Source organism: Antechinus flavipes, chromosome 5 (assembly GCF_016432865.1).
Source record: "Antechinus flavipes isolate AdamAnt ecotype Samford, QLD, Australia chromosome 5, AdamAnt_v2, whole genome shotgun sequence".
Lineage (NCBI taxonomy): Eukaryota > Metazoa > Chordata > Mammalia > Dasyuromorphia > Dasyuridae > Antechinus > Antechinus flavipes.
Genome location: NC_067402.1, coordinates 123839254 through 123865703, shown reverse-complemented (window position 1 = coordinate 123865703; position 26450 = coordinate 123839254). Strand labels below are relative to the sequence as shown.

The 26450-nt window shown below is 32.8% G+C and overlaps 1 protein-coding gene across 2 annotated transcripts in view; it reads right to left on the bottom strand.

Moving 5' to 3' along the window:
- The window catches only part of FAM3C (FAM3 metabolism regulating signaling molecule C), a 55296-nt gene that overhangs the window by 22118 nt on the left and 6728 nt on the right, over nucleotides 1-26450 (bottom strand). Inside the window, exons 2-5 of one of the 2 annotated variants that reach the window (XM_051963431.1) lie at nucleotides 15593-15649; nucleotides 7995-8099; nucleotides 3923-3946; nucleotides 2426-2549 (exon numbers count right to left, since the gene is read on the bottom strand). In XM_051963431.1, coding sequence (XP_051819391.1) covers nucleotides 2426-2549; nucleotides 3923-3946; nucleotides 7995-8099; nucleotides 15593-15605 — 266 coding nt within the window. In that variant the 5' untranslated portion in view covers nucleotides 15606-15649. The remainder of the gene's footprint in view (nucleotides 1-2425; nucleotides 2550-3922; nucleotides 3947-7994; nucleotides 8100-15592; nucleotides 15650-26450) is intronic. The other variant, XM_051963429.1, reaches the window with a different exon arrangement.

Here is a 26450-nt window from a genome sequence, read left to right as displayed (position 1 = left end):
CATTGGAGGGAGGTGGTTACTGATATTCTAATGACATCTAAAATGGACAAACTTTTATCCTATCAAACATTAAGAAGGAATGTCTATAACCTAAAGATATAAAACCTTTATCTCATCAACCATTTAAGAGGGAATGATTATAGCCTGGAGTTTTGGGGCAGAGCAACTGACTCATCAAACATTAAGAGAGAAAGGTTATAACCTGAGGCAGAATAACTAAATATGACAATTGGAGAAACTGGGTCACAACATTAAAAGGAAACTTTGGTACAACATTCCCCACTCTTTCTCTTGTATTCAAATCTTTTAATTACCTTCCTCTAGAAGGTCTTAGCACCATAATTTTGAACAACCCTATGTGAAGCAAATAGACCAAATAAAACTCAAAATAAAGCTAGAACAATGCAAAGATTTATGGCAAGGTCAAGTCTCTCCCTGATAACCCCAGAATTAATCAGCAGTACAGAGTTCCTTATTTCAATTATTTCTGACAATCAACTGTCAGATCCTCTGCAGTTGGGAAGCATATGGACAGCTGTGGTCATTTGTTTAAAGCTCGATTTACCAAAGGTGAAAGGAACACAAGAACAAGTTAGGTGAGTCATTTCAGATCAGATTTGTATACAATAGCAGAAACTGTATTTAGTATCCCAATAATAAGTAATGAGTCCCAAAGTCAACAAGAAAAGTTTAAAATGTAATTTACTACAATTTCAAGTGCTATACTATCATTTGATTGTGACATTTTGTTACATTTTTATCTATCTCAGTCAACTTACACATTACTGGGACTTTTTTTTTTTTTGCAATAAATATAAATATTCCTGATAGCATATTTTCACATGTCTTTCTAAGTACCTTGCAAAAATAAATAAATAAAGACATGAGAAAGTGCCTTGATGCCTGGGTTTCCAAGCAAAGTCTACATTCATTTGGTTTTGAGAAATAGTCTGTATGGTGGAAGCAAGAATGCATCTGAAAGTCAAACACATACAGATGCAGCCCTCTTTTGCTGGTTACTCACTATTTGACCCTGAGTAACACATTTGGCCTTTCTAGATCTTGACTTTCTCATCTATAAAACCACAGTGCTGCATTAAATAAAGATAATCTAACAATTCCATTCCAAATCAATGAGCCTAGAGATTTACTATCTAGTTATATTTCTGCATTTCAACATGAATTCTAAAAAAAGAATTCTGTAGAAAATCTAGTTTGGTATGCAAGGAATATTCAAGATACTTCTAAAATCTGAGTGGTTGACACTACCTTGAAACAAAATGTAAATTTGTACAGTAGACAAATGGGCCTATATTTCATTCATACAGAAACATTAATTATATAATACTAACTTGGAGGAAAAAGAAATTACAATTTGGAAAAATCCAGCAAAAACACGAAAGATTATCAAATTTGGCTCAATTCCATAAACAAGAATACCAACAAAATAATGATTAAAAATTTCTCCTCTTTAGCTCTTAATGCCTATCTTTTGAAATCGCTTTAATTACAATAACCAGAAACAAGTTTCTGTTGACTATTTTGACCTTCCATATTACTTAAGAGATGTATTCCAATATATGACAAGTTAGTACTTCTTAAGAAGTTACCAGGCTGACTACTAGCTACTAGTCAAGAAAATATTTTATTTTTTTATATAATGAAATAAAAATTTTTGAAAGGCATAATATTCATCATTATGACTGAACTAAAAGTTGGCCTATCCCAAAATTCTAAAAGCAAAATGAAATTATATATGGTACAAAAGATTTGATTTTTTCAGAAATAGATTTCCAAAAAGCTCACAGTTCCTTGCCTCTACAATATGCAAACCTTCAAACATATAAATAACAATTTATCTGAAGATAAGAGCCCCAATCTCAACTATAAAATAGGAATAATAATAACATTGCTTCCCAGATTGATATGAATATCAACTGAGATACTTGTAAAGCATTTAAAATACCCTCTGGTCCATAGGACGGAATTATATAAATGCTAGTTGTTGTTGAGGAGGATGTGTCCAAGCCATATTTTGAAGAAAGCTAAGGAATTTTTGAGAAGAAAGTATTTTTTAGTTTTAGAACTGGGAGAATATTTGTAATAAGGATACCAAGGAAAATAACATTAAGAAGTTATCCAAAAAAAAGAGTTGAATATCTATTTCTTTAAAAAAAAAAAAAAAAAGTTCTCCTAAAAGTTCCAGAAAAATAGGTAACATATCTTTTAAAATTAAGTAATGAGTGTTAAAACAACACCCGAAAAATCCTACATATATGAATTATCAGAGATTAAAATATGAAAATTTACTTCAACAAAGTTAACAAGGCTCTTTTAAAAAGAAATATTTCAATTCTGCTTTAGAGGTTATATTAAAATGATAAATATAAATGAAATTAAACTTCCAAATTTATACAATACTTACATATTGTCTTCTACACAAATTTTGGGGCCAACAACATTAGCTGCTCCACTTGCCATTTTGAAGGCAAAATGTTTTTCTGGGCAGGCCTTTGAAATCCCACATTTATATCTGGGAGGTTTTGTATCTTTGGAAAAAATACATATTGTTTTAAAATAATAATAATACATTACATATGTGACTATAATCAATAATTCTTCTTTCTAACTGCAAAATTAGCAATGTACTAAATGATCAATCAACTGTAAACAACACCCTTTGAATGACATAACAAAAAAAAATGAAATGGCATAATGGAAATAACTAGAAATCAGGAAGTTTTAGTGCTAAACCTTTTGGGTCACTAACTAGGTGTAATAATTCTAAATAAATAATTTAACTCATTTATGCCTTTACTTGTAAAATGAGCATGTTAGATAAAATTACCCCTAGAGTATCTAAAATTGAATATATAATCATCAATAAATATGCTACCTATGTTCAAGTACAACTCTATATGTGTATGTGTGTGTATTAATGCAACTTAAAGTTTATACTAGATCTGTTTGCTTAGAGCTCAAATCAGTTTCTAATCAAAAGGTCTTAGTTGACATACTAAGTGAGATAGGATAAAGTAAAACTTGACTAAAAAGGAAGGATGATTTTATTTCATTAACTAGTTAAATGACTTTTTTTTCCATTTAGAAACATTTTTGAACCTTAAATTTAGTTTTCACTTTAGTCAAATCCTATGCTAAAAGGTCTGTCTATATAGATTTTTTAAAAATTACATAATATCAGCATTTAGAAAAACAATTCCATGTACTAAGATGTATTTCTTTATATACTAGCTCTCTTAGAATAAATATCTCTTCTCCATTCTGTCAACTGGCACCTAAGTTTTTTACTATGGATTTTTTTTTTTTTTTTGGCTGAATCATTTGGGGTTAAGTAAATTGCCCAGGGTCACACAGCTAGGAAGTGTTAAGTGTCTGAGGCCAGAATTGAACTCAGGTCCTCCTGACTTTTGGAGTGGTGCCCTATCTACTGCACCACCTAGCTGCCTCTTTACTATGGATTTAAAAAAAAATCTTAAAACCAACAAATAATAGTACTAATGTCTATAATTTCTACTATTAATGAATGAAGTAAAAGGATCTTAGCCTTCCTGTATGTCACAGACTCACACAAGAGTTTAGAGAAGCCTACAGATTCCTTTCTCACAATATTTTTAAATGCATAATATGAAATACACAGGATTATAAAGGAAACTAATTATACTGAAATACAGTTGTCAAGATTTTTTTTTAAGGTTCAGACGCCCTGTTGTCCAGTATAGTAAAAATTGAAAAATAGCTAGTTATTTCTCATTTGAAATTATTTCACTTCTAGATCAATTCTGTATATTGAATTTTATAACAAGAAAACTGATATCAGTGAAAGAAATGTCCTCTAAAAAACTACATATTATTATTGAACCATATTTGAAAATAAACTTTTTTTGAGATATATGATACTTACAAGCTATCTGCAGTGCTGACCTTGCTAAAATTAAAAAAAAAAAAATTTAAGTCAGTTAATTTCAGGCAAAGAAATTGAATATGCAATGTCTCTACTTAATTTTTAAATAAACCCCCAAAATATGTTCATTGTTTATTATTATGTATGACCTCTACCACAGTGAAAATAAAGCATGTTAAAAGAAAAATCAGCAAGAATAGCTAGCACATGCAAAACACTCATGGTTCACAAATACAAACTATAGTGAAATAAACGTTACAGTATGGTAAGTTTTAATATAGAGAGTAAATATAGTTATCTTTAATTAGTATTGTAAATTTAAGATCCAATCAAGCAGATTTTCCATACATAAATATTAATTGCCACATATCCAATAGTCATCATTGCTAGCAATAAAACATTTCAAAATTGTTCCCAATTTGAAAATTTTTTCAAAATATACATTTAAACAAACTAGAGACTTCTAAACTACTAAATATAGAATCTTAGATTAAAAGAAGAAATCTAACCTAAAATTATATGCTATATAGTACTTCCCTTTATATTTGATAAAATTCAGTTTTGTTAATTAGCCAATTTCACTGATGGCAATTTACTGCATCTAAGATCATCCATTCTATTTTTTGACCTATTTTTAATTAATTTTTCTTTATAGTTAGCCAAGTCAAAATATTTCTCCATTTAGTTTCTATTCACTCGATCTAATTTTAACCTCTAAATATGTCTACTACCTTTCCCACATGTGGACTCTAAAAGTGCCTGATGATTAAATACTGGTCCTTCTCTAAAATAAATAGAATTTCTTTTAACTTTTGCTTATATACCATGGTTGAAAATGGTTTTACCCTCCTGTTCAATCAACCAATCAAGTACTTATTCAATGCCAGTGCCATGTGGTAGGTGCTAGAGAATACAAATACCAAAAAATTGAAATGATCCCTATTCACAAGGAACTTACCTAATGAAATGAAGCAAATGAGGAAAAAAAAAATATAGAGAGCACAAATATGAAATTAATAAAAGCAAGCAAACACAAATTTTTGTTTTTGATGAAGAAAACTAGTAGCTGGGAGATTAAAAAAGAGTCCATGTAGAAGATGGTACCTGAGCTATGTTTTAAAAAAGAGGTCTCTGAGGAAGAAAGAGTTCAACCAGTAATGTGGGATGCAAGCCACTTGATTTGACTGAAAAGGGGAGATACATAGTCAGATCTTCACTTAAAAGAAAATTACTTCGGGGTAGCTAGTTGGTGCAGTGGATAGAGCATCAGCCCTGAAGTCAGGAGGACCTGAGTTCAATTCTGGCCTCAGACACTTAACACTTCCTAGCTGTGTGACCCTGGGCAACTCACTTAACCCCAACTGCCTCAACAGAAAAGAAAATTACTTCAACAAAAATATGTTGGATGGAGTGCTGAGAGACTTGGGTAAGTTAGGCCAATCAGGAGGCTGTTGCAATAATCTAGATGAAAGGGAAGAGGGGTTTGAACCAAGATGGTAGCAAATATGTATGGCTTTTCAAAGGAGTCTGTCTAAGAAAAGGGGAAGAAACATAAGAGGTAATTTGAAAGGATGGTAGGGTCCAGTGAAGAGCTGTTTTCTGTGTTTTTAAGGATGGGGAAGCTTGGGCATATCTGAAAATAGAAAGGAATTAATTGATTGGCAGTGGTTGAAGATTGGGCACGGGTGGCAAGACAGAGGTAAGTGAATATGAACATTATCTCCTGGAGAAGAGAGAGTAAAGAAGGAGGGAGATATAGGCATACATGCAGGAATGTTGGTCATGGTAAGGATATAAATCACCTCTTAGGTAGTGAGAGAAAGAAGCAGCAGCAGAAATTATGTCAAGAGGTTTTCATATAACTGAATGACAAGAGTGATCTGTTCAGCAGTACAAAATACAAGACTATACCCTTCTTTTTTATTGATCCTATATTTTTATTGATACTGGATAAAATTAAACTTGTAGTAAATTAAAACCCTGACCTATATCCAGGGAGTATTTTTCTTTTAAACTTGTGTAGGGCTTTACATTTGTCTCTATTATATTTCATCTTGTTAGGTATGGCCTACTGTCAAACATCATTTGAATCTTGATTCTGAGCTCTAATTTACTATTTTTCTAAGCTAGACCTAATTCAGACCTAAACAGAGCAGTTTCCAGAGTGAAAAATCTAGAAAAAAAAGTCATTTTAAAGGGTTAAAGGAAACAGATATTTAGCTTTTAGAAGAACAGCATTAGGGGACATATGATCATTATCCTTAAATAACTAAAGGGCTGTTATGTGAAACAAGGATTAAGTTTATTTTGTATAGCTCCAAAGGGCAGGAAAACAAAAGAGTAATAGGTAAAATATATAAATAGGCAGATTTCAACTCATAATTATAAAAGCTACCAATTATGGATGTTTCACTCAAAAGACAAATCCATTCTTTTTTTTTTTTTTTTTTGGGGGGGGGGGTCAGCTTCTCAACATTGAAAGTGTTCAAATAGGAATACTATATTTGTCAGATAGAAGAAAATGAACTTTCAAGTTGAGAAGGCTAGACTAGACAATCTTATCAATCTTCCCATGATCCTCAGTCTATCAATAGTACAACTTCTACTTCAAGATTAAAAAAGCATATGTCATCCAGCTTCATTATAACAATATAACTAGCTAAAACCGCTTCAAACAATGATTCAGCTAAATGATTACCCCATTATAACTGACACTATAAATAAGACCATTCATTCTGTCTTCAAATACTGTAAGTATTTAGTAAATATATCCCAATACATTCTGATGATTTACCAAGATATTTGCATATATCTAGCTTCCAGAGCTTAAATGAGTTATATATGCAAATTAATATATTCTTTCCATTTTTTTAGCACATAAATATTTAAATTACATTCTTTATGATTATTTAGGGAAATACACTAATAATTACATACTAAAATTTAGTAATTTTTTTTAAAAACAGCTATTTTAAATATAAAATTAAAAGAATTGAAAGTTAAAGAAAAACCTATCAATTGGGGAATAGCTGAGTAGATTATAATAATGTATAATATATATATTATATATACATAATATATAATATATCAGAATGAATTGTAATGTAAAATAAATGGAATGAATGGAATTCATCATAAGGAATGACAAAGAACAATTTCAGTATAGTATGGGAAGATTTGTATGATGTGATGCAGAATGAAGTGAACAAAATCAGAACAATTTATATAATAACAACAACATTATGACAAACAACTTTGATATTAAAACCTGGATTAACCCAACAGCCAGCCATGATTCTAGAAGACTAATGATAAAGCATACTACCCACCTACTAGCCTAAAAAAAGTAATATATTCAAAATACAAAATGACTTCAAATATAATATATTATATATTATACATATACACAAAAATATATATATATACATACACAAAATACACACACACATATATATATGTGCATGCACATTTACCTGCTGCATGAGAGGTGATAAGCTCAAAATACAAAAGTACATATCTACAGAAATACACATTTGATATATACAGAAATATATCTCTATATCTATACATATATATATATATATATATATATATATATATATCTACATATACTATACATATGTATCATAATCGATGAGGGGAACTGTTTTTCTAACTATGCATAACCATTACAAAAGTTTTATTTTTTTATCCTTTTTCCCCCAAGTCAACAGGTAGAGAAAAATATTTTTGTTCATGTAAAAAAATTACTAATTTGTTTTTTCTAAACTAAAACAAAAAAATTCTCCTTCCCGAGAGACAGTGAAAAAAAAATATATATATATATTCTAATTTTGTTCCTTCCATGATAGCACCTTGCATGTAGCATGTGTTGATTTATTTATAATGACTGATTTATTTATATTTTTTATTTGATGACTTAAGTGCTATTATTTGCATTACAAAAAAAAAATCAAACTAACAAAATTTTTCTTTAAGAACAGACAAAATAAAACAGCAATTCAGAGTAAGGAAAACTTGAAAACCAGACATTAGAAAGAACAAAAGCTAAAAAGAAACAAGAAAAACTTACCAAATAAATTTCCTAAATTTGAATCTAACTTTATTTCAAATACTTGAGATATAACATAAAATGTCAGTAGAAATACTGCTACAGCAACCACCAACTTTATAGCACCTAAAGAACAAAGAACAGTTAAACAATTTCATTAAAATGTTTGTATTATTTTTTAAATGCATGTGGAAAAGCCTAAGTTTAGGTTAAATAATCACAAATCACAATACAATGATCACTATTCAGTAAATAAAAGTTAGCAAGTAGAATGTTGGACCAAATAATTTTTAACCATGTTAATAAACCTAGCTAGTACCCTAACCTGTCCAATGCAAAAATGCTTATTAATAATCACTGAAGCTTCAATTAGAATTGTACAGGACTTATCAGCAGCCACAATAAAAGACCTCGAATAAATAAAATAAATAAAAAGTCCTACCAACAACCAAAAGAACCAGGCCTGCAGCCAAAAAATAGCACATCCAGCAAAATTACCCGTGATACTGAATGAGAGAAAATGGACATTCAATGAACTTGAAGATTTTCAGGACTTTCTATCAACAAACCTAAACTTAGTGGAAATTTTAACATGTAAGAGGCAATATCAAAGATCAATTTCAAGAAACTCAACATGGCCAAATTTTTTGTTTTTTTACATGGGAAATATATAGCATATGTTTAAGATTGATATCAACAATAGGACTGCTCAAAAGAAACACTGGGGCAGAGTTAAGGTAAAAATAATGATTATATCATACAAATGATGTGCAGAAGAACAGCAGACACAGAGGCCAGGGGGAGAAGGGTTCATAGTTCTAAATACCTATCCACATCCATAATGCGTTAAATAGGCAACACTACATATATACCATGAAGGGTATGGCACCCTCCAAAATCTATAAAGAAATATGAGAGGAGGGATGGGCAGACAAGGAAGCAAAGGGTGAGGGAGAAGACAAGGGAGGAATCCATGGGTGGAGGGAAGTTAAGTAATAGCAAGGCAAATTAGGAGTAGAATTAAAGCAAAGGGTCAACAGGGATAAGAAAAATATGTGTGGGGATATGTGTGGGGGTATTTGTGTATGTATGTACACACACATATATATATACATATATATACATAGATGCATATATAAACAATCATTGAGAAAACCTATATATGACACTATGATAAAGGTTGCTATTATTGGAAAAACCATTTGAGTACAACACACATAACCAGAGATATAATGAGAATGACTAGCTCTAAAGGCAAACAAGATGGTAAACTACTGGACAAATTACTGAAAGGTAGTAAGTATTATTAGCTATACTAACCTTGGCAAGCAGAGAAGTGATAACTTTTTTTACTGGCAATCAAGAATGACTTTAAATTTTGTCCCACTACCTTCTAATCTCCAAAACACACTACAATTGGTGTTTTGTGATTTGGAGAGATTGCTTTTGTTTTCAGTCTCCTCTTAGCTAGAATTGCAGAGGCACAGCTGGCAGTATATATCAAAGAATGAAATGAGGGAAATTTTCTCCAGACTTCTCCATAAATGACAGAAGACTGCTTTTGAAAAAGGGTATTCCTTGACAATAGCCAAAGAAAACAGAAAACAGAAAGCAAGTGTCACTGGTTATCTATTGAGTAGGAAAAAGTAGAGAGTAAAAGGTAAAAGCATTTATTAATTGCCAACAATCCTGCAAGATATGTACTCTTATCCTTAGGGTCACGCAGCTAGAAAAGTGTATGAGGCCAGAGTTGACTCCAGGTCAAGTGCTCTAGACACTCACTAGCTTCTCAACAATCCAATCAAGAAATAACAAAGCAAACAAAATACACAGGGCAGGAGCTAGTCTGGGAAAAATGAGAAAGACTGTTTGAGCTAATAAGGATACCATTTCTACAGTCAACTGTGGAAAGGAGTTGGTAAAGGGATGGGATATTTAGGCCTTTCTAAAAGTTCTAAGAGAATGGATGAACCAGAAATACCCAAGAATTATAGCCTCTTACTTCCTCAAATCAGGAACAACTTGGCCTTTTGGTTTCAGAGAAGAAAGTTGTGGGGCTGGAAGGTAAAAGTTGCTTTCCTTTAGCAGAAGATAGATGTTGAACAGCCAGAGGACTGGTCACATGAAAAAATGGTTACAGGGTAGAAGGACAAAGGTAGTTCTTAAAACACACGGCTCCCACTTCTTAGGCCTGAAAATAAACCCTGTGGGGCTAACAAGCTGATCTAATCAATAATCATTTAACAAGCAGCTATGGATGTGCCAAATGCCACTGCCTAAAATTTGCTTTATTCACTAAAAATCAATTATTAGGGGACGCTAGATGGCACAGTGGATAAGGGCCCTGGCCCTGGAGTCAGGAATTAGCTAAAACACAATACTTTCTAGCTGTGTGATCCTGGGCAAGTCACTTAACTTAAAGTGCCTTCTCGGAAAAAAATGTCAAAAAAATTTATAATTAAGCATTTACTGTGCTCTAAGCATAGGAATACAAATGTAAAGTATGAAAAAATCTCTACAATTCAAGAAGATTACAGTCATATATGTGAGAAACTTCTCAAAATTAATCATGTTTGAAATATTTAAATTTGATTATTGTTCTGTAAGAAATGACCAGCAGGATGAATACAGAGAGGCTTGGAGAGACTTACATGAACTGATGCTAAGTGAAATGAGCAGAACCAGGAGATCACTTTACACTTCGACAACGATATTGTATGAGGATGTACTCTGATGGAAGTGGATTTCTTTGACAAAGACTCAGTTTCAATTGATAAATGATGGACAGAAGCAGCTACACCCAAAGAAAGAACACTGGGAAACGAATGTGAACTATTTGCATTTTTGTTTTTCTTTCCGAGTTGTTTTTTACCTTCTGAATCCAATTCTCCCTGTGCAACAAGAGAACTGCTCGGTTCTGCACACATATATTGTATCTAGGATATACTGCAACATATTTAACATATATAGGACTGCTTGCCATCTAGGGGAGGGGGTAGAGGAGGGAAGGGAAAAAACGGAACAGAAGCGAGTGCAAGGGATAATGTTGTAAAAAAATTACCCTGGCATGGATTCTGTCAATATAAAGTTATTATAAAATTTAAAAAAATAATAAATATTTAAATTTGTTATTTCTATAAGAGGCAGCATAGCTCAATGAATAAAGAGCACCAAGACTCTAAATCAATAAAACTGGGGTTCAACCCCTGCCTCTGAAACATACTGTCTGATAATGTTTGGTAAATCATTAATCTCTCAGTGTGATACCAGAGAAACTGAGGAAAGATAGAAATTAGAGGTTTATATATATATATATATTTTTTTTTAATGGAGAGCTTGACTAGTCGACTGAATAGGACTATTATCTCAAAACATCCAGCCGGGAGTGAGGGAGTCCAGAGATTCTTATAGGACTCCAGTGATAAAGGAACACAAAAGGCAAGGTGGGGGTAGGACATTGGTGAGTGGGAATTTCCAGGAAGGGACCATAAATTCGGTTCTGACAGGTTGGGAGTAAGGAAGGATCATAAATTCTGTTAAGTTGGAAGGACCAGGAGTCAGGATGTCTGAGATAGAAGATATGCCTACCTATCTTGGGATAAACCATCTGCATTTTATGGCTTTGTGGAATATGAGTGGTCAGGGACCCCAAACCTAATTTATCTCAGTTCTGATGGTCAGGAAGATGGGTTGCCACGAAGAAGATTGAGGCAGAACAATTCAGGGAAACTGAAATAGAACAATTCGAGGAAACTGAGGCAGAACAATTAAAGGAAACTGTAGCATAACAGCAGTACCCCAGGTAACCCTTAAATACTATAAACTGATGAACAAGTACATTGTTTGATCAAGTTTCTTCACCAAAAGTTACCTATCAATGAAATCACAAGTTCATTAAAAAAATTTTTTTTTACTGATAATATTTGAGCTTTTTTTTTTCCATAAGTTCCATTGATAGGTCCAAAGGTAACTCTGGAAAGCAAACAAGAAAGGATTCAAATACTGGCACAGTACTAGAACTATGCTGGTGTCTAAGGCCCAGATCAGCTAAATTTAAGAAAGTTAATCAGGTTGGGCAAATGTCACTCAACTAGGATCTTCAAGGCCATCTATTATATCATGTTGTGATGTGGAAAATGCTTATACCAACAAAATGGAGATCCCTGAAGTAGAATTTAAGCTTTAATCTCTTAAAATGATAGGTCAAAAGGCATTTCTAAAAATAGCTAACTAAAAATCTTTTTTGTTTGTTTAAAATGTATCTCTTTCCCTAGTGGTCAGCATTGTAAAAGAAAAAACACTGGAGTGCAGCAATGCCTGAGTTCTAGCCCCAGCTCTGCCCCTAGATAAATCCAGGTTACTTAAAAATCACTCTCTCTCCAAACTTTTATTTCCTCAAGTGTAAAATGAAGGATTTGGATAGATATATTCTAAAATTACATTATTCAATGACTTGTTTGTTCTAACACAGCTTAAAGATACTTTTGAGAAATATCCCCAAGGAATAAAATCTATTGTTTGCCTATTCGATGACAGGTTATCAAAATTACCTAATCTCTGTGCTGAGCAGGTATTTACTAAGTATTTATGAGAAGCAGCTACCTCCAGGCCATAGGCAATTCACAGAAAAGAAACCTGGTTTCAAGGTAAAGCTAGAGAAAATAGGCAGGAAAAAGAAGAAAACGGAGAAGCCCATCACTAAAATGCCCCATCCCCTCAGATATCTATGGAGAGCTTTCTTAAACTTTTTTCACTTGAGATGATTTTTCGATGGAGAAATTTTTCAAACATTTACTAGTAATCATAATTTTGCAACCCCACATGGAGTCATGACCCAGTTTAAAGAAGCTGGGATCTATGGAACAACATATTGTTTTATGCTTACAATGCTTCAACAAAAGCCATTTTTTTACATTTCCTTAATATTTTGTATAATTATTTAATAATGCTTTCTTTACATAGTTTTTCTAACATATTAGTTTTTAACTGCAAAATATCTAGTCACTGCCCCTATTTATTCTTTACATATATATTTTACTCAATCTACTTATAAAGTTATTGTACTAGTTCACCTTCTACAATCCTATAAAAAGGGTTAACATTCATTCTTCATTTCTAGAACTCGCTCACCATGCTTGCAAAGTGGTCTTGCTACCTGTTCTTCAAACAACATTATATATTCTACCTCAAGTCTCTCTTCACATGATCAATGTGAGAATGTTTTGCTTGACTATGAATATTTATTGTCTTTTTCTCCCTCAATGCTATTTTATTTTTCAATTACATTTATAAAGATAGTTTTCAACATTCATTTTTATAAGATTTTGAGATCCATATTTTTTCTCTCTTTTTTCCTCCATTCCCCAAGACAGCTAGCATATCTGAGATAGGCTACACATGTACCATTCTAAACATATTTCCACATTAGTCATGTTATAAAGGAAAAAGCAAACAAAGAAAAAAAGATGAAAATAGTATGCTTCTATCCACATTCAGTCTCCATAATTGTTTCTCTGGATGAGGTTGGCATTTTCTATCCCAAGTCTATTAAAATTGTGTTGAATTACTGTGTTGGTGAGAAGAGCCAAACCTATGATAGTTGTTCATCACATAATCTTGTTACTACATACAATGTCCTTCTAGTTCTTATCCATATTTATTACATGAGATTTTTTTCTTTTTCAATATGAGGGAGGGATAGAGAGAGAAAAAAAATGCTTTTTAATTGAAGGGAAAAAAAAAGAAATCTATTCCTACTTTAATCCATTCTCTATATAGCCATCTAATGAATTTTCTTTGAGGAAGTCCAACAATGTTATACCCCCCTATTTAAATGCCAGTGACACCCTGTTACCTTTTAAATCAAATATGATCTCTTCTATTTGGCTTTTAAATGAAGTTAAACCTATCCTCTTATCTTTTCCCCCTTTTTTTTCCTTTTTTTTAATATACATTACTTTCTATTATGTACTCTATGGTCAAAATCAGATCCCTAGCAGCTTTTCTTACACAATGTAGTTTTCTACATTCTCATCTCTGGATGACTGCCCAGCCACACTGATAGCAGGAATGTATTTTGTTCTCATATCTGCCTTTGGGAATCCTTCATTTCCTTCTGTTGTGTCCTACTTTCTAAAGCCCCCAAGTTGGGGTGACAAACCACACCATTGCTTTCTAGAGCCCCAACACCAGGGTGATTAAAATATCCTGCTTTCTAGAGCCTCCAAGTTGGGATGATTAAAATATACTTTTCCAGTGATAAAGTGATGAGGCAGGACTTCTGAGGATGGTGGAAAAATGGAGTCCATTTATTTCAAGGACTTTTCCCTTTTTATACCCTCATACTCTTACGTAAAAAAAAAACACTGGGCATGCGCCCAGTATATACTATGTGTGGGATCACATAAACAACTCGCTATTGTATGTAGTTTGCCACCTGGTATCACTCTTCTACCTGGAATCATTCTGTTTCAATCACAACACAGGTTGTCACCACCCTCTTGACTTCTCAGGAAGGCCAAGAGCCCTTAAGAGAGATGGGGAGCCGAACCAGACACTGTTAGCAGGTTCCCTCTGGGCTGAAGGGTCTTATACCTCACCCAGAGTTTCCCCACTGTCGTTGATCTTCTACATCTTTCAATATACTTAAATCAAGGGGCAGCTAGATGATTCAGTGAATACAACACCAGCCTTGAAATCAGGACCATCTAAGTTCAAATCCATCCTGCATCACTTAAAATTAACTAGTGTGATCTTGGGCAAGTCACAGCCCCAACTATTTTGAGGAAAACAAACATAAATATACACACAAACACTTAAATCAAGCCACTTTCCTTTTTTACTGATAATATTTGAGCTTTTTTTCCCCATAAGTTCCACTGATAGATCCAAAGGAATATTTAAAAAAAAAAAATAGGTCCAAAGGTAACCCTGGAAAGCAAACAAGAAAGGCTTCAAGTACTGGCACAGTACTTGAAAAAGCAATCTTTTTAGATTCCCATTAGCTGCTACTTATCCCCTTCTCCCACCCACATAACCTTCTACATTTACATTTGTCTCCTTTATTAAAATTTGAGCTTCTTGGAGACAAAGACAATCTCATTTTTTTAAGGCATATTGTAGTCACTTAATAAATGTTTCTTGACTGACTGAAATACCTGCTTTTGGTCTTCAGTGAATAATTTCTAGTTTCCTTTTCCATTTAGTTATTTTGTATCAGTTTAACTTTACTTTTGTACATACTAAGATATACTCTCTATAACAAGTTAAGTTCTAGTGCCTTGAAAACATTAAATATTTTTAAAATATTGACTGAATTTACACTATGTGAATAGAAGATACTGAAATTTCAAACTTTAAGATTCATTTCTTAACAAGCTTCAAAAAAGGAGAAAGAATACTATTTGAAGACTATCCAAAAGAATTACTTCATCAAGCACAAAATATTATGTGACCATAATTAAGAAAAAGAATACTAATTTCACATTTCCCCAAATTAACATTTTGATCCTTCCTCAGAGATAAAAGATGAAAAAAAAAAAAACCTCCCAATCTTTTTATGCATTAATGAACACTATATTTCCAAAGTAATGCAAGTACCAGTGAAATAAATATCTTACCTGCCATCCTCATGTTTACGTTTTCAGTCTATGGCACTATTTCATTAAATAAGCATTCTGAAACAACCAAAGACATTATTAGATCTAAATTAGTATAATTCCTTAAAAGGTATCATTTTAACTTTTAATTAAAATTCAAATATTTCCAAATAAATGGCATTACAGTTTTTCCTAAATATTTTACTCACTACTCAGAGAGGCAGAGGTTTTACATTAACTTTTACTGGATTATTTTAATTAATTTATGAAATATTAACTATCCACAACTTTTTTAAAAGCTTACACTTATGACATTTTGGAAACATAATACTTTACATATATTTTTCATTTGATTTTTGCCCCCACTTCTTATTAATGCCATTATAGCAGTCATTCTCTCCCTTATAACAAAGTTAAACAGTTAACAACAAATGGGTGGCAAATTAACTTATTGCTACATTTCATACCCATAGCTTCCCAGTTCCCTTTGCAAATGAGTGATACTAATGGGAGTATGAGGTTATGTGGGTGGGAGAAGGGGATAAGTTGCAGCTGATGGGAATCTAAAAACCCTGAAATTAGATTCGGGGCAGATTCCAAAATGTCTGGGAAAAAACATACTTTCCCAAACAAGTCTTTTCCAAGTTAAGCGGTATCATTCAATTGGAGATCTTGGTCAAATCATCCTCCACCGATCTTTTGGGGTGGCATGGATTCCCTTCAGGAAATTCCCAAGGCTCTGGGGAAAAGCCTTCAAGATGATTTTATTCAGTTGGAGATCTGGGCTGATATTTCCATTGAGTGGCTTAAAACTTCAAGATAACTACTCTCTTTTCAACTAGAAATCTAGGCCTGGGGGTACTGACAACATTGAGGTATTCTAATTCAATTTTCAATGGAAGCCCTAGCCCCAGACTGCCAATAAAAGACAATTTTGAACTCCAAATCTCTGCAGAAGTGTGAAGTAGGATTATGCTTTGCCAAGGGACCTCTCTTCTTGGCACAGCTGCCTGCCAGGACTCTTGCCCGCTGTGAAGACATCCTCTTCTCAGTGATAGCCTTTGTTATTTCTCTAACAGGACCTTGCCACTGAGGCTTCTATCTTCCTAGCAAAGCTGACTAAAGTGCCAATAAAAATCCCTTTTGCCATTCAGACTTTTTGGGTTTGTGAATTTTTTCACATTGGATCTGTGCACCAACCAGAGGGGATTCCCACCTCAATTCTCACACCTCTCCACTACCACTATACATGCATCAATATGGCTAAACTTTGTCTAGAGTCAAAATTGTTCGGTATAATCAATTCACATGCAGTTCTAGTATTGTTTTCATTAACACTAACGTAATCATAGTCTTGTTCTTTCTTCAGCTCATCAAGTTTCTCCATGATTCTTTGAAATCATTTGTCTACTGTCATTTTTTTTAAGCAATAATAGTCAATTATATTCAAATACCATGCTTGTTCAGCTCTTCAACTTAGGGGACCCTCACTTTATTTTCAATTTTTACATAATGTAATTTAATATTTAGTTAAAATCATGAATTCAATTGCCTTCAGATATCTAAATTGTGGTCTGTTATTTTACTCATACCCCTTCCATCCTGAGAATCAAATTTTTAAAAATTGAAAGGGGCCTATGAAATCAATGGATCTAATGTCTTCTTTCTATAAACTGGAGAAACTGATGCCAGAAGAATTTGCTCTATAAACTTAAGACTTAAAGTTGGAATTAGTTAGGTCTCAATTCCCAGGGAAAGATCTTTATTTTTGATGTTGAAAATTTTCAGGTTTATCAATACTATATATGAATTATACATAACTAATAATTTTGTAATGAAACCAGTATCACATTCATTCAGGGATTCTTCACCTGGTTTGCAATTACCTTTTTCCATAGACAGATATTAAGGAGTATGTGCACTTGGATAGGGGGGAAAGTACATTTTTATTTTAATATAATTAAGTTTTCTTTGTAATCAAGTGTAGCTTGTTTTATTAATTTCAAAACATCATTCTGAGAAGGGATACATAGGTTTCACCAGACTTCCAAATGATTCCATGACACACACACACACACACACACATAAAAAAAAAAGATTCAGAACTTCTGAACAAAACCCTTGTCTGGGATGCTGACTCTTAAAATCAAATCTAAATTACTTGCACTGGTGGAAAAAGCTGTAACATAGATAATCAAGAAACATACTATCTGGTTTCAGAATGATCAAAGATATTAAAATTTTAATATGGCCATATTAAGACTAGAAATTTATAACCACTAAGGTTATAATGAGGAAATTGGGAGAAAGATAAGGATTGGTCTCCTGAGACTATCCTAGAAGCATCCCTCACTCCAACTGATATTAAGCACCTGTCTATACTTTAATCCAAAAAAAGGGAATTGTTTTGCTTCTTATCCCACTATCACATACTTAATTCTGGTTGCAGAAAAGCTAGCAGGATATTAAAAGGAGCTAAATAGCTTCTAAACAGATGCATATAAGCACGATACTTGATCTTAGCCAAAAGGCCAAAACACAATTTCTTATGATTTTTAACTCAAAAGAAAAACCATGGTATATGGTAATCATATTCTTTCACTCAACTCATCTTAACTACAATATTTTTTTTTTTAACTCAAATGCACCAAAAAAAAAAAAAAAAAAAAAAAAAGAAGAAAAAGAAGTTTTACTTGAGAAAATAAAAGAATTAAGGGAGAAAAAACTCACTTTTGATCTTAATGCACACACAAAAAAAATGTGCACTATATGCATTCAAGAAAAAAAGATTAACACAATTTGTGTCTCACTATATTTCTAGTCTAAGGGAAAAGAGATACAACACAAATGGATATAATACAAAGTAAGCCAAATTAAGGACCATGTCATCATAGAAGAAGAAATATCATTTCCAACTGGAGGAATCAAGAAAGTCTTCCTACAAATATAAGTAGAATTTCAAAGTAGAATGGAAAAATGGCATTCCAGTACCTTGGAAAAGAATAGTTGAGGTGGCTATAATATCACCATTGGTAGTAACTGAAGCCTCTACTAAAGGTCATGGCAAGTGGACATTAGAAGAAATAGACACAAAAGATCATAAAGGCAATAATCAAGAAAACTTAACATACTAGATTTGAAAAAGAAGTGAGAAAAGATTCAAGGATAAAGAGGAAACAGACACAAAAGATTGAGAACTTTGTTTTCAGCAGCATCCAAATCTTTATCACTCCTTCTGGGATTTTTCTAGTAGGAGAAGGGTTGGCAAAGATACAGGAGTGGTTTACCATTTCCTTTTCTAGCTTGTTTTAGAAGGAAACTGAGGCAAACAGGGTTAACGTGAATTGGCCAGGTTCACACAATTTGGAAATGTCCTTGAGCTACATTTGAACTCGGGTCCTCCTTACTCCAGGATCCACTGAGCCATTTATCTGTCTCCCATGCAAAAGATTACAAAGGCAAATTCAACACAACTGGATAATATGCTGAATATGAGAGAAAAGATTGAAAGACAAAGGTTTCAAATACAAAAGAGTGTAACTGAACTGAAACTGAAAACTGAAAAATCAAAACCAAGATCCAATTTGAGAAGAATTGTTTTCATTCATATTTATAAAATAAGGTTTCCAAGAGAACACTGTACACAGTAAGATTACATGATCAATCACGATAGACTTGGTTCTATTCAACAATGAGGTGATTCAAACCAATTCCAACAGACTTATGGTAGAAAGTGCCATTCACATACAGAGAGAGAACTAGAAGAACTGAAAGCATAGTGTTCTTACTTTTTGTTGTTTGCTTGGTTTCCTTTTTGTTTCAATCTGATTTTTTGTGTGTGCAGCATGACAAATATGGAACTATGTTTAGAAGAATGCATGTATTTAGTCTACATCAGATTGCTCGCTCTCTTGGGGAGGAGGGGGAAGAGGGAGAAAAATTTGGAACACAAGATTTTACAAAGGTGAATGTTGAAAACTATTCTTGAATGTATTTGGAAAAAAGTTTCAAGAATTACCTTGTTTTCCTAGATAGTACTTTTTTAAGGCAACAGAGATAAAAGTATGTTTATGGGCAGAGGGGTAAAGAAAATATTAAAAATGTTAGGAATGACAAAGGAAAAGGGCAAGGACCCAAAGACAGGAAGGAAGGGTATCTGAAGCATAAAGAGTTCTAGATTTGGAATTTTAAAAATCTAGTTTCAAATACTCCTTATTCCTCTCCCCCGCCTAATCCTGGTCAGAATATTTAACCTTTCTGGCCCTTAAAATGATTCGAGATTGAACTAAAGAAAAAAAAAAAAGGCCTCTAAATTTCCTTCAAGCTCTAAATATATGACAATTTGTAATATAAAAATAGACTTTATGGCTTAGTTGAAAAATTACCTACAATTTTATTTGAGGCAGGTAGATGATGCAGTGGATAGAGAACTTGGTACTCTAAATAGAGTATTTAGTACTATATAAATACTAGCTTAAAAAAAAAAAAAGACTCAATGATACACTGATGTTTCAAGTGAGGGAAAAATATGTTTCTGACTATTGTCATCAGGTAACTTTACACATAATGTATTGGCAAAATAAGTCATCTTATTTAGAGTAAAGAAAAATTTTCTGAGAGTCTTTTTCTAATCCTATTTAGCCCCGGGAAAATGTTCATTCAAGCCAAAAAATTAATCCTTAATTTGAATAATACCTAGCAAGCAAGTAGTAGTATGATGTTATCTTAAGAGTATATTCCTTCTAGATGGCAAAAAACTAAAATGTTAGGATTTAGAATAAAGACAAAGTTAGTACTTCTAAAAAAAAAAAAAAAACAGAAAAAGGCAAAATCTTATTAAAGCTCTTTTGATTTCACAAATGATTCAATTTTGCTTGTCCCAAGAGCAGTCTCCCTTTTGTCCTTCAACAAAACTCTTTCTCCCCTCAAAGGAGACTAAGGAGAATTTTATCCAAAATAAACCAGACAGCCAGAATATTGATATATTTGCCTTTATTTTGCCACAGTGATTTCTAATTCATTTGAAAGGGCTTTTATTGAACAGCTATTTTATGCAAGTTACCAAAAAAAAAAAAAAATTCTACCAACAAGCAAACACAAGAATACACTAACTATTAAGACAGTCAAATGAGAGGGATTGCTAACTTGGAGGAAATCAGGAAGGCTTCCAGAAGGGGTGAATGCGGGGAGGAATTCAGATCCTAGGAGAGAGACTGTTCTATGCCAGGTGGTCAAAAATAAAAAAGAAATACACAGCTAACTAAAAATTGTTTGTGTTACTAAAATTTTGAAAAAAATGTAACACACACTGCAAAGCTTTCTTAAATACATATCTTGCTACATTTAATTTTGTCTTGACTGGACAATAATTTACTTTTGTTTCATAAAAACAAATTTCACTATAAAAACAGAAATATAAACAATGAAAAACAAAGATTTAACATATTTTAGAACACTTTAAAAATATCACTCATTTATCAATAATGTGCTAATTACAATCCTTTTTTTTTCTATCCTATTCTGTCTTAAAGGGTTTATTAATAATATTAACCTTTCAAACATCTGTACAAGTTTTTACACCTAACATATAAACCTCAACCCCTCATTCAAACACCACCACTTGTACTCTTTTACTGATTCCTTGCTGTTCCTCACATAAAACAACACTATCTAACTTTGAGCCTTTTCAATGATAGTCCCCCTATGCCTAGAACTTTAAACCTCCTTATCTACACTTAAGGATCTTTGTGTATTTGAGTATGTGTGGCTCATTTCGGGACCAATCTCAGCTTGGAATGCTCTGTCACAGATAGGACACAAATAGTCTATATGAATATTTGGAGTGGATTGTCTCACTCTGCTCATCTTGAGTTTCTTTTGGGCTAATTCAATTTTGCTTTGCTCATAAAGCATAGCTTCTTCTCTGAAGAGGTCATGCCATGTTGGATGGTCCTGTGCCAGTGCCACCCATGTCATACAATTGATTCTAAAGTTGCTAAGAGATACCTTGAGAATGCTTTTGTATCACTTTTCTGGCCACCTTGTGAGCGCTTTGCACTATGTGAGTTCTCCATAAAACAATTTTTTTAAAAGCATACATTTGGTATTCAAACAATGTGGTCAGCCCAATAGGGTTGTACTCTCTGCACTAGAGTTGAAATGCTTGGCCTTTTTACCTTTGTATCCCCAACACATAAAACAATACCTGGCATGTAATATGTGCTAAATAAATGCTTGCTTATCACTAATAATCTCTGATGCAGATTTACTAGTGAAACTGAGTTTACCAAACTACCATATCTGCTTTATAGTGCTCTGAAACAGCAAGTAAAAACAAAAACACCACACATCATATGACCCAATGATGAGTAAGATTTTCCTATGCAAAAGATCCTTAATATATTTTCTGAAATACGTCTTTTACTCAAAAAAGAGAGTAAGATCAAAAAATATTATAGAAATCCAAAGTGATTAACAATAACATGAATAAATTCTATCAAACTTGGTTGGAAAAACTGAGTATCAACCTTGGAATGGGGTAAATCCTAAATGATGGCTGCCCCATCACACTTAATTCATATTGAGCTTTAAGTCTACTAAAACCCCAAGGTTTTCTCTCACATGAACTAGCCACATGGTATTCAAGATCATAATATATTTAAAGCTGAAAGGGTCTTTATCCTTTGGAGATTAAATAATGGCAATATATTTATCTCCTGCCTCCTAAACCTTACCCCCTGTAAATTAAAGCTAGTTTTTCCTTAAAAGATATTAAGACCCTCCTTAATCTAAGCTGGTTCAGGAGATCGAAGGCTCAGACATCCCTGCCTCATCTTTTAACGCACCCATGAATAATAATTCCAGATGCTTAAAGGATCACAATGGATAACACAACACAAGGAGCTTCACTTAGGTAAATCAACTTTAAGTATCTTCAATGGCATACCTTTCTTGAACATCTTTCCTACAATGAGGTTAAGTCTCTCTTACTTGCTAAGGTATTGTCTCTTTTTGTTTCAATACACAACCTCAAGTGTAAGGGAACTGGCCTCAGTCAATTCCAGTCCAGAAAAAAAAGGCCTTGAAGAAACTGAGAACTAGAGAATTAGAGTACATAATTTATTTAAGATAATCAAATAATGAAAAAAATGGAATTTTTAAAATAGTTCCTTTGACTCCAAAGCCAATACTCTATCCAATTACCTATACCACCATTTCCTCTACTCTGTATTAATGAAGTTACTCTCAACTCAGATTTTAAATTTAACCCAAATTGATTATTCCAGCCTGACCAGATCTATTTGAATGCAATTCTGCCATCCATTTTTTTTTTCTAAGCTTCAATAGTTTAATCTAAGTTACTGTAGAGCATCATTACTATTTTCACTATCAATTCTTATGTATAAAGAACCATGAAATCTGAGTGCTCTTCAAGAAGATAATAAACAGACACTTTTCCATTCTTGGCTATTTGCTGCTTCTCCCCTCTATCACCATCAATGTAAGTAAATCCCATTTTCCTAATAATATGGACAGTTGCAAAAAAAAAATTAGGACTATATTCTATTTTATTTAAATTTTTCTTGAATTCTGAATTTAACAAGCTGAAATACTTATTACAAAGAACTTATATAATTATAATTTAGTGTCAAAATATCAAGGACTAGTCCCAGAATTCACTCTGTCCTAATTCAAAAAATGTCACATTGCACATGAGCTCCAACCAGAAGTAGGCCAACTCTGCCAAAACTGCAGACAAATCTCAATGACCTTCGAACAAGAGTGAGGCTTTCAAATGTTTGTATTGAAGATGAAAAAAGAAAAAGTATACCAATCATACCACGTGTACCACATGCCAATCTTCAATAAAAAGACCCCAAGTTCTTTTGAATAAACTAGAGAACACAGTAAGGAAAAGTCATATTAAAAGGCACATACACATGTAGGCTTCAACAGACTCTTTCAACCTACATGCTACATGGAGAGTACTCTCTCCCTTCCTTTGGAGAAAGTGGTCAAATCTGACTAGACAGAAACAGTAAAAAAAGGAGATAGTAAGGAAAACAGGACTAAAAAGTGTCACCACCAAAATTCAAATTTAGTAACATTTTCTAAGAGGTTGATTTTTGTAAAATACAAGGTAAACCATGAAAATAAAAAAAATTTAAAAAAATTAAAACTCCTCACTTATTTTACCATTATGTTAAAGAATTGTATGGAATTGTTTTAAATGTTTTCCCCCCCACAGAGGAAAAAAGGACCATAACTATTTGATGTGCTTTTCAGATTCTAATTCAAACAAATGAATTTCTATTTTTTAAAAATTTGACTCAAATATTCTTTCTGCAGCAAATATTCTTTCATTCTACTGGTTTTAAGATTGGTTATTTTCTTTTACCAATTATTCCATAAAAATGATAGTCAACATCAGAAGTCTTTGTTATGCTAGCTCGATTTTTAAAATGAATAAAATGGAGGATGGATAAGAAAATACTCATTCTTCCACTATTAATGACTGTAAAATTAGCTATAATTGATATACACCAATCTATTTTATATACATCTATGTATGTATGTGTTTCCTCCTGATAGAGGATAATTTACCAGTCAGGAAGTGATGTAGTAGATTGTATGCTGGACTCATAATAAGACATTACCAGTGCTTTAACTCAGGGCAAGTCTCTCAACCACAGATTGCCTCAGTTTCCTCATCTGTAAAATGGGGATAACAATAAACACCTATAGTTAGTAAAGATAGTGAGGACTAAATGAGATATTATTGTAAAGCACATATCACAAAGTGCCTAGTATAATGACTTACATAAATGCTAATTCCTACCACCATCTCAACCTCTTCCCAACCCAGGGCAAGGAAACGGTTCCCTTTGGTCTTTGGATCCTAGTCCAAGTAGAGTATTTAGCCCCTAGACAAATAATAAACATTACTTAATAAAAAAAGTGAAACAAATGTGCTTGATTCTAAAAAGCTGCTCTAAGAAGGTCAGATTGAAAAGGCCTAATAAAATTGTGTTTTAAAAATATTTTAGGGGGCAAATAAGTGGCACAGCTGATGAGACTAATCCTGGAATCAGAATCTGAGTTCAAATTGGACTTCAGACACTTGACACTTATTAGTTGTGTGACCCTAGGCAAGTCACTTAACAACCTCCCTCCCCCCTTCCATTGCCTCACCAAAAAATAAAATAGTTTTATGTATTCAAATCAACAATCACTGAAAAAAGTCACAAGTTTGGACTTTAAAAGACTCAGTGAACAGAGAATGTAGCCTATTCTTGCTCTTGTACTATTTTTAAAATTATTTATCCAAAGCTATTTGATTTCTTGCTAAACTAGATCTGATTTATTCAAGTTACATGAAAATACTATAAAGAGAAGTAATAATTATCAATTACAGAAACTACTTCCAATGACACTAAATCAGGAAAAGGAGGAAAAGATATAAATTAAGAGAATGAATGGTAGATACCAACCGGGAAATACAATTAGGAAATAACTAAAGCAAATCATTAGCCAAGCTGGGATTGACCTTACCTGAAAATCAGTCAAGTACTTCCATTCTTCATTTTCTATTTTGTTCTTTTGAAATGACAACTGTTTAAAAACAGTGAATTTCTAGAAAATCTCCTGGGGCAGCTAGATGGTGTAGTGGATACAGCATCCACCCTACTGTCAGGAGGACTTGAGTTTAAATTTAACAATTCTAGTTGTGTCACTCTGGGCAAGTCACTTAACCCCAAGTGCCTGCCCCCCCCCCCCAAAAAAAAAAAATTGTACTGCATAGTTCTTCTAATGGGTTCATATTTATTCTTCTCTATAATGTAATATATGATAATAGATAAGGTTCAAGGGGGATCCCAAAAAGGTTAGGGTTCCAGATCAGTGTCATGAGGTGTCTCAAAAGAATTTGCAGGTTTGGATTTACTCTGTTTTGATCAAACTCCCTGATGTATTAAGATTTTTCTATCTCCAAAAATAATTCAGATATCCGCTAAGAAATGGTATGGGTTTAAATCTTAGTGCAGTAAGAAATACATGTTCAGTTGTTTGTCTCACTCTTTCTGACCCCATTTGGGGTTTTCTCAATGAAGACATTGGAGTGGTTTATCATTTTCTTCTCCAGCTCATCCCAGAGACAAAGAAACTGAGGCAAATAGGATTTAAGTGACTTGCTTAGGGTCACACAGCTAGTATTAAGAGAAAAAAAGCAACTATCTCTAACTTTTGAGGAATTTACAATTTAGTTAGAGCAAAGTTATATATACCTGAAACAATCTAATGGTTTACTTTGATAATAGAAATATCTTAGACAAAGCTTCTATTACCATAAATTAGTACATTTCAGAATTTAAATTGTTTATCCTCTAATTTATATTACATGTGACATGTAAGTAGATAGGAATATATTTCTTCTCATTCACACAAAAATGAGTGTTAATATCATGTCCCAAGACTAATCATGAAATCATATCTGACCTTCAAGCAATATAAGTCAATTTTGAGGAATTACTGAAAAATAGAGCATTTCTAATGTGTAAGAAACAATTTTTTCAACCAAACTACCAGAAGAGGTTAACTTTTGATAACAAATGAATATTTTGAAGCAAAAGTTATCAATTTGTCCTAGAAAAACAAATTGATAGTAAATATTTATTAAGTAGTGACAATTTTAATTAATTACTAAAGTGTTTGTTTAGTATTACATGAAACAGTAAACACCTAAGTTACAATAAAATGTCCTGCATAGGTAAATGTTAGATCTCTATGTCCTAAACTGAACTGCCACAATGGCTAGAGGGAATATTAAGGCCATCAAATTGTTCTGCACACCCTAATGAAATTTCATCACAATCCCTAATTT